Genomic DNA, 10,119 nt, shown 5'->3' with positions numbered 1-10,119 from the left:
TTTTACATTAAAGCAATTGTCTGAGGACGGTGCTGGACCATCTGACATAAAAACAAATGAGGACTGTTGATGAAAAAGCTTTAAATAAAGGTAAAAATCCAGGCATGTCACATGATTGTCCAAAACACAGGGTCCTAGTCATTATTCTTAGTTAGTCATGTAGCTGTATTGATTTAAGTGACAAAAGATTGCAATAATAAAATCCTTCTCTTTCTGTAGTTAAATGGCGTGCTACCATTGGCGGTGGCGGCGTGTTCTCCTATGCCTGTGCTGTACACCAGGTGTCCTGGTGGGATCTCTCTGTGTGTACGTCACCCTGGCTGTGTGCTATGGTACTACCACCACCACAGGCCCAGGCGTTGCTGCCCCTATCCCACAAACTCCACCAGAGCGCTTCATTGCACTGGGGTTAACTAGTAATGGCACCGTGGCCCCCCATCCCACCAGCTCCTTCTGGGACCCCAAGCCCCACGGAGGAGCCCTCTGGAACCTGCTCCAGTTACACATTGACCGCCACTACAACCCCATCCTGATGCCCAGCAGAGAGTACAATTACCATCTTGATACCAATAATAACAATAATAAAAACTATTTGCGGTTTTCCTTCCCCACCTTGAGTGCAGGGTTCTCTGAGATTGGGAACTTGACATCTCAAATGGAGGATTTCCCGGAGCTGCCCCTGCAGATGCAGATGTTTGTGCGCTCCATGCACTTCAGGGACTACCCTGTCCTCATTGAGCCTGCTAAACTGTGTGGGAGTGGGCCAAGGAAGGGACAGGGGCCTCTCCTAGTGCTGGCCATTAAGACCAAGGCTCTGAACTTTGAGAACCGTCAAGCCATCCGGCAGACATGGGGCCGGGCGGGATGGGTGGCAGGGGCGACAGGGAACGGCGGTGTGGTGCGGAGGGTCTTCCTCCTGGGGAAGAACCACGCAGAGTCCCGAGTAGACGTCAGCGAGCTGCTGCAGCTGGAGAGCCGCCGGTACAGGGACATCCTCCAGTGGGACTTCCACGACTCCTTCTTTAACCTCACCCTGAAGGACGTGCTACTGTGGGACTGGCTCTCCACCCGCTGCTCCATGGCACGCTTCATCTTTAAAGGGGACGACGACGTCCTGTTGCGGACCCCTGCTCTCTTAGACTACCTCCGGGAGCAGACGATCCTGTCAGGTGCGCCTGGGTCAGAGTTTATGAAGGGATTCATGGTAGGGGATGTGATAGGAGCAGCCAGCCCCAACAGAGTCAACACTACCAAGTACTTTATTCCTACTAGTTTCTATAATGGTCTGTACCCTCCGTACGGGGGTGGGGGAGGGGTGGTGTACTCAGGGGAGCTGGCCCTGAGGCTCAACCGTATTTCCCGGAGAGTTCACCTGTACCCCATTGATGATGTCTACGTGGGCATGTGCCTCCACAGGCTCGGGGTCCACCCCATCCACCACCCCGCCTTCCTCACCTTCGACTTCCCCAAGAAAGAGGGGGAAGAGCGGTGTGCGTACCACACTATCTTACTGGTACACAAACGCAGCCCTGCTCAGGTGATGAAGCTGTGGTCAGAGATAATGAGGAACCAGACAGAGTGCAACAGCACCATCCTGAGAACTGAGAAGGAGAACAAGAATACATTTCTGATAGATTCATTTAGTGTGAAAGACAACAAGGGACAGGAACTTCTGACGGATCCATGGGGTAGTTCTGAAAATTCAGCTCTATAGAGAGGTAATCACTGACTGGTATGAAACTGACTTAAAGCTGCAATATGCAACTTTGTGAGTGACCCAACCAAATTCACAAATGTTAGCTATACGAGCTCAGGTGCATTCTGTTTCCAATGATCATCCTTGAGATTTTTCTACAACTTGATTGGAGTCCACCTGTGGTAAATTCAATTGATTGGACATGATTTGGAAAGGCACACACCTGTCTATATAAGGTCCCACAGTTGACAGTGCATGTCAGAGCAAAAACCAAGCCATGAGGTCGAATGAATTGTCCGTAGAGCTCCAATACAGGATTGTGTCGATGCACAGGGGAAGGGTACCAAAAAATGTCTGCAGCATTGAAGGTCCCCAAGAACACAGTGGCCTCCATCATTCTTTAAATGGAAGAAGTTTGGAACCACCAAGACTCTCCCTAGAGCTGGCCCGGCGGGAGAAGGGTCTAAGTCAGGGAGGTGACCAAGAACCTCATGGTCACTCTGACAGAGTTCGTCTGTGGAGATGTGAGGTTCCCTGGCTGGGACCGAGAGACTGAAAAACAGCTTCTGAGTAACCGGCTACCACCCGTTACTCAACCCTGCACCTTATATACATAGACATGGAATCACTGGTCCCTTTAATAATGGAACACTAGTCACTTTAATAATGTTTACATACCTCTTTAGTCATTTCATATGTATATACTGTATTCTGCTGTATTTTAGTCAATGCCATTCAGACATTGCTCGTCCGAATATTTATATATTTCTTAATTCCATTATTTTACTTTTAGATTGTGTGTATTGTTGTGAATTGTTAGATACTACTGCACTGTTGGAGCTAGGAACACAAGCATACCTTGGCCAGGTTGCAGTTGTAAATGAGAACTTCTTAACTGGCCTACCTGGTGAAATATATATATATTTTTTTAAAGATTAGATTTTTTGAGGGAGAACCTTCCAGAAGGACAACCATCTCTGCAGCACTCCATCAATCAGGCCTTTATGGTAGAGTGGCCAGACGGAAGCCACTCCTCAGTAAAAGGCACATAACAGCCCGCTTGGAGTTTGCCAAAAGGACTCTCAGACCATGAGAAAAAAGATTCTCTGGTCTGATGAAACCAAGATTGAACTCTGGCCTGATTGCCAAGCGTCACATCTGGAGGAAACCTGGCACCATCCCTACGGTGAAGCATAGTGCTGTTTTTCAGTGGCAGGGACTGGGAGACTATTCAGGATCGAGGGTAAGATGAACAGAGTAAAGTACAGGGAGATCCTTGATGAAAACCTGCTCCAGAGCGCTCAGGACCTCAGACAGGGGTGAAGGTTCACCTTCCAACAGGACAATGACCTTGGCACACAGCCAAGATAGTGCTGGAGTGGCATCGGGACAAGTCTCTGAATGTCCTTGAGTAGCCCAGCCAGAGCCCGGACTTGAACCCGATCGAACATCTCTGGAGAGACCTGAAAATAGCTGTGCAGCAACGCTCCCCATCCAACCTGACAGAGGTTGAGAGGATCTGCAGAGAAGAATGGGAGAAACCTGTACATGTAATATCATTTTTGTTTTTGCTCTGTCATTATGGGGTTATTGTGTGTAGATTGATGAGGGGGGAAATACTATTTAATCCATTTTAGAATAAGGCTGTAACGTAACAAAATGTGGAAAAATTCAAGGGGTCTGAATAGTTTCCGAATACACCGTAGAGCTGTCATCGTCATTGAAAGCATGTTGGAAATTCTGAGGAAATGTTTATAGTAATATTTTTTTTATTATGATTTATCAGGAGGTGCTGCAGCACTCTTAGCATCCCACGGCTCTGCTGCCACTTGACAATGGGGAAGAGGCAAGGCCTTCATAGGGAGCTATTCACTGACTGGCTATCCTATTATGTAGAGCTGACATGATGGTGATTGTCTATAGAGAAGGTGTGCTGCCACTTGACAATGGAGAGGAGCATGAGAATGGGGAACAGTACCGATTTATTCATGTAAACCCATTATTACTGTAAACCCATTATTACTGTAAACCTATTATTACTGTAAACCCATTATTACTGTAAACCTATTATTACTGTAAACACAACGATGTGAGGAACCTGAGGAAATACTAGACTGGTTGTTTTAAAACTGACTCAAATGATAGATGGTGATGGAGAAAGGTATCCTTTCAGCTGAGAACTGCCCTGTAATAAGGCCCCACAGTGTGATAAACGTGAACCTACGTTTGACAGAAATACTGGATGTCGTTTGTTTTTACTGATGTTGAAGAAATGTTTGTTTGTGACGGCATGTAAGTATTTGATGAAGTATTAAACAGAATGACCTACTTGGTACACAGTCAACTGTGAAGGCCATATACTGCATACATTGCTCAACTGCCTCCTGTTGAACAGGTTTGGGTCCCATGCTGTGGGCAGGAATTGTCATGCTCAGTTTTTGGGCTCGGGGGCTAGTTATGAGCAAAGTCAGAATCATGAGGTGCAACAAACATGTTAAGATGAATTACATTTGACTGATTTGACCACTGCCACTGCATAATGGCTGAGTTAGATCTGAGGTTTGGTTATCCCAAACCAACAGATGAGTAGGTAAATAAGTGTGTAAATGAACCTCTCTGACAAATGTTGTGCACTTTCAATGTTTCTCTGAACATTAACCATTTTAATATTTGATTATTTAATTTTGAATCAGACATCTGGACAAAAATCTTATCTTATCTTATCTGCATGTCCAGCCCTTATATTTAACCTCATAGTGATATGTTTTACCATTTTCTTTTCAGGATAACCAGGGTTACAAAAATAACACAAAACAATTTGACAAACATGAGTTTTATTTACAAATGTCAATAAAAAATGTCTGTCAAAGCAAAAACCTTATAAAAATGAATGTATATGAATGCTGTAAGTATAGAAATGGTTTGCTCAGTGAGAAATGAATATCCAACTAGTTAGTGATAACTACGTGGAGTTTGGAGTTGTGACCGCAAGTATGTGAGTTTATTACAGTATTATAGACACTATGTCCTGGGATTTCCTCTGATCGACGTACCTTCTACCGACTTGTATGGCTTGTGGACATCAGAGTGAGATTCTCAGCTTTTCATAGATACCTTTTAATAGTTTGTACCTCAAACCATTCGGGATCCACTCTTGTCTGACAAACACCGCTCTAGGTCAGCCCCCATAATTTACACAGTTGGTATCTATGGATACAAAAGAAATAGACAAATCCAACGATACAACCCAGAATGTAGCTCACAAACACCATGTTTAAAAGGGGTTAGAAGTCCAGCGTTGCAATGGGACTCATTGGGTTAATTATATTGGAAGTATTTTTCTGATGACACAATCATTATGTACATATATTATGACACAACCTCAGTCAGGGTGTCATGGACCAGTTCAATATTTCCACCATTCACCTCTTTTTCAACATAGTTTAGCAAAGCGTGCTCATGTTCCTCTCTAGGACAGGTGGTATAAGTACTGTATGACATACCTAACCTACATTACGTCCATGGGATGCTAAGTCCAACCCCCAAATACATGTTAAAACAGCAGGATGTTTGATTGGATTCATGGGGTGGGAAAGTACAATCCACAATATATTCTTCAGCACCAGTGTATTCTGAGGGGGACATTGGTGTAAACATCTGTCCAGGGGATTGTCATAAACATCTCAACAATACAAGCTGCTCTACACTCTGTCCTCTTCTTCCTTCTTCTCATCCTCAGTGTCTTCCCCACTTTCACTGTAGTGGACATTACAGCGGTTGGTGTTGACGAAGACATCGCTCTCGTCATCCTCTGAGTCCCCCTTTCCAGGCAACATGCACACACTGCTTTCAGCTTGTGCCTTCCTCAGTGTGTGTGTGTGTGTGTGTGTGTGTGTGTGTGTGTGTGTGTGTGTCAGAAGTCAAATTACATCCCTTGGGGGGGGGTTAGGATTATTTGAAACAATTGTTTTTATATTTGAACAACAGCAGGACAAACAATAGTTTATCAAGTGTGTTGGCCTTGCAGTTACCATGGTAATGCAGGTGCTGGCAAAATGGGGTTTACTGGTATGTTACTTCTATAGGTGAAGCTACACTATATGTACTAAAGTATGTAGACACCCCTTCAAATTAGTGGATTTGGCTATTTCAGCCACACCCGTTGCTGATAGGTGTATAAACTAGAGCACACAGCCATACAATCTTCATAGACAAACATTGGCAGTAGAAGGGCCTTGACTGAAGAGCTCAGTGACTCGCAACGTGGCACCGTCATAGAATGCCACCTTTCCAACAAGTCAGGTGGTCAAATTTCTGTCCTGCTAGAGCTGCCCTGGTCAACTGTAAGTGCTGTTATTGTGAAGTGAAAATGTCTAGGAGCAACAACAGCTCAACCGCGAAGAGGTAGGGCACACAAGCTCACAGAACGGGCCTTCCGAGTGCTGAAGTGCGTAAAAATGGCCAAGCAGCCGCACACAAGCCTAAGATCATCATGCGTAATGCAAAGCGTCGGTTGAAGTGGTGTAAAGTTCGCCGTCCACGGCTGGAGTGGTGTAAAGTTCGCAGTGGAGTGGAAATTAGCTGACTTTGTGATCTGTAAGGTAAGTAAAAATTGTATTTAATTTATTTGTATTTTAATCCCAGCCCCCACAGGAGGCCTTTTGCCTTTTGGTAGGCCGTCGATGTAAATAACAATTTGTTCTTGCCTAGTTAAATAAACTTGCCTAGTTAAATAAACTTGCCTAGTTAAATAAAGGTTAAATAATTTGTAAAAATAAATAACATTAATGTGTGGGGGGGGGGGGACTGTCCGCAATAGGCTGAGAGAGGCTGGACTGAGGGCTTGTAGGCCTGTTGTAAGGCAGGTCCTCACCAGACATCACCGGCACAACGCCACCTATGGGCACAAACCCACCGTCGCTAGACCAGACAGGACTGGCAAAAAGTGCTCCGTTTTGTCTCACCAGGAGTGATGGTCGGACTCGCGTTTATCGTCGGAGGAATGAGAGTTACAATAAGGCCGGTACTCTGGAGCGGTGGAGGGTCTGTCACGGTCTGGAGCGGTGGAGGGTCTGTCACGGTCTGGAGCGGTGGAGGGTCTGTCACGGTCTGGGGCGGTGGAGGGTCTGTCACGGTCTGGAGCGGTGGAGGGTCTGTCACGGTCTGGAGCGGTGGAGGGTCTGTCACGGTCTGGGGCGGTGGAGGGTCTGTCACGGTCTGGGGCGGTGGAGGGTCTGTCACGGTCTGAAGCGGTGGAGTGTCTGTCACGGTCTGGAGCGGTGGAGGGTCTGTCACGGTCTGGAGCGGTGGAGGGTCTGTCACGGTCTGGGGCGGTGGAGGGTCTGTCACGGTCTGGGGCGGTGGAGGGTCTGTCACGGTCTGGAGCGGTGGAGTGTCTGTCACGGTCTGGGGCGGTGGAGGGTCTGTCACGGTCTGGGGCGGTGGAGGGTCTGTCACGGTCTGGGGCGGTGGAGGGTCTGTCACGGTCTGGGGCGGTGGAAGGTCTGTCACGGTCTGGAGCGGTGGAGGGTCTGTCACGGTCTGGAGCGGTGGAGGGTCTGTCATGGTCTGGAGCGGTGGAGGGTCTGTCACGGTCTGGGGCGGTGGAGGGTCTGTCACGGTCTGGGGCGGTGGAGGGTCTGTCACGGTCTGGGGCGGTGGAGGGTCTGTCACGGTCTGGAGCGGTGGAGGGTCTGTCACGGTCTGAGGCGGTGGAGGGTCTGTCACGGTCTGGGGCGGTGGAGGGTCTGTCACGGTCTGGGGCGGTGGAGGGTCTGTCACGGTCTGGGGCGGTGTGTCACAGCGTCATTGGACTGAGCTTGTTGACATTGCAGGCAATCTCAATGCTGTGCGTTACAGGGAAGACATCCTCCTCCCTCATGTGGTACCCTTCCTGCAGGCTCATCCTGACATGACCTTCCAGCATGACAATGCCACCAGCCATACTGCTCGTTCTGTGCGTGATTTCCTGCAAGACAGGAATGTCAGTGTTCTGCCATGGCCAGCGAAGAGCCCGGATCTCAATCCCATTGAGCACGTCTGGGACCTGTTGGATCGCAGGGTGAGGGCTAGGGCCATTCCCCCCACAAATGTCCGGGAACTTGCAGGTGCCTTGGTGAAAGAATGGGGTAACATCTCACAGCAAGAACTGACAAATCTGTTGCAGTCCATGAGGAGAAGATGCACTGCAATACTTAATGTAGCTGGTGGCCACCAGATACTGACTGTTCATTTTGATTTTGACCCCACCCTTTGTTCAGGGACACATTATTCCCTTTCTGTTAGTCACATGTCTGTGGAACTTGTTCAGTTTATGTTTCAGTTGTTGAATCTTGTTATGTTCATACATATATTTAAACTTACATGTTAAGTTTGCTGAAAATAAATGCAGTTGACAGTGAGAGTTTAGGTCTTCATGTGGATCAAATCTGTAGGCTACTGTGGGCTAAATCAATGACAAACAGCTGAAATGTTCAGGCTTCATCCTGATCTGTGATCAAAACAGGCTGGGGTGTTTTCGGTTCCATTTAGTCTAAGGTTATGCGTAAGCACGCAACTGCACTGAAATGAATAGCCTGATTCAATAGGATTCTCCTGAATAATAAATAATTTTTATCTGTTCAGATGTTTGGTCTATTCATAGACCCATAGCGATTCTAACTTTTTGGTATTTTGCGCTAGGCATAGCTCTAAATTGCAGAGCATTTAATAACCAACCACATTATCCTGTGATGTTGAGGCTGAGCAAGACCTTCCATAGGCTAGTAGACAATGCAGAAATAATCGTGGAGTTAATCATTGTTATAGCCTAGATCACTTTATATAATCTGAACCATTGTTTTTCCTATGGCTAAGCATGGTAGCATACAGTGCCTTGCGAAAGTATTCGGCCCCCTTGAACTTTGCGACCTTTTGCCACATTTCAGGCTTCAAACATAAAGATATAAAACTGTATTTTTTTGTGAAGAATCAACAACAAGTGGGACACAATCATGAAGTGGAACGACATTTATTGGATATTTAAAACTTTTTTAACAAATCAAAAACTGAAAAATTGGGCGTGTCATCCATGGTTACCTGCAAGGAAACACATGCCGTCATCATTGCTTTGCACAAAAAGAGCTTCACAGGCAAGGATATTGCTGCCAGTAAGATTGCACCTACATCAACCATTTATCGGCTCATCAAAAACTTCAAGGAGACCGGTTCAATTGTTGTGAAGAAGGCTTCAGGGCGCCCAAGAAAGTCCAGCAAGTGCCAGGACCGTCTCCTAAAGTTGATTCAGCTACGGGATCGGAGCACAACCAGTAGAGCTTGCTCAGGAATGGCAGCAGGCAGGTGTGAGTGCATCTGCACGCACAGTGAGGCAAAGACTTTTGGAGGATGGCCTGGTGTCAAGAAGGGCAGCAAAGAAGCCACTTCTCCAGGAAAAACATCAGGGACAGACTGATATTCTGCAAAAGGTACAGGGATTGGACTGCTGAGGACTGGGGTAAAGTCATTTTCTCCAATGAATCCCCTTTCCGATTGTTTGGGGCATCCGGAAAAAAGCTTGTCCTGAGAAGGCCAGATGAACGCTACCATCAGTCCTGTGTCGTGTCATGCCAACCATTCATGTGTGGGGTTGCTTCTCAGCCAAGGGACTGGGCTCACTCACAATTTTGCCTAAGAACACAGCCATGAATAAAGAATGGTACCAACACATCCTCAGAGAGCAACTTCTCCCAACCATCCAGGAACAGTTTGGTGATGAACAATACCTTTTCCAGCATGATGGAGCACCTTGCCATAAGGCAAAAGTGATAACTAAGTGGCTCGGGGAACAAAACATCGATATTTTGGGTCCATGGCCAGGAAACTCCCCAGACCTGAATCCCATTGAGAACTTGTGGTCAATCCTCAAGAGGCGGGTGGACAAACAAAAACCCACACATTCTGACAAACTCCAAGCATTGCTTATGCAAGAATGGGCTGCCATCAGTCAGGAGGTGGCCCAGAAGTTAATTGACAGCATGCCATGGCATGTGAACTATGAAAAAAATATTTTATTTCTCGAATGTGTTTATAGCGGCTAAGAAACTGAAAAAAACGTATGCGCTTTCTTTCCTTTTCAGCAGCTCTTACCCCAGTTTCACTACGGGACTTATGAGATGCTTGTAATTATACTTCAGTATTCCATAGTAACATCTGACAAAAATATCTAAAAGACACTGAAGCAGCAAACTGTGTGGTAATTAATATTTGTGTCAACTTTGGGCCATGACTGTATAGCTTTAGGATTGCATGGTGACAGGGATTGTGTCTGATAATCCTGTAAATAAGTGAAATCATGGCATCAGTTTGTTTTGGTATTTTAACCTGCGTGTCCTGACCGCGTCTGGTGTGGGTAGACAAAATCAACCTGTGCGTAATGGCGCTAGTGC

General features: G+C 46.5%; 1 protein-coding gene across 1 annotated transcript; it reads left to right on the top strand.

Annotated features, from left to right (window-relative positions):
* Positions 1–223: 223 nt before the first annotated feature.
* LOC139391044 (N-acetyllactosaminide beta-1,3-N-acetylglucosaminyltransferase 2-like) lies at positions 224–1,714 on the top strand. The gene has a single exon (XM_071138527.1). The coding sequence runs from the start codon at positions 224–226 to the stop codon at positions 1,712–1,714; it is 1,491 nt and encodes a 496-aa protein (XP_070994628.1).
* Positions 1,715–10,119: the final 8,405 nt, after the last annotated feature.

The sequence above is a fragment of the Oncorhynchus clarkii genome, chromosome 31 (assembly GCF_045791955.1).
Source record: "Oncorhynchus clarkii lewisi isolate Uvic-CL-2024 chromosome 31, UVic_Ocla_1.0, whole genome shotgun sequence".
NCBI lineage: Eukaryota > Metazoa > Chordata > Actinopteri > Salmoniformes > Salmonidae > Oncorhynchus > Oncorhynchus clarkii.
This window is presented reverse-complemented; position numbering and strand designations above follow the sequence as displayed.

Excerpts from the sequence above, each read along its gene's own strand:
- LOC139391044 (XM_071138527.1), top strand. The coding sequence starts at position 224 with ATGGCGTGCTACCATTGGCGGTGGCGGCGTGTTCTCCTATGCCTGTGC.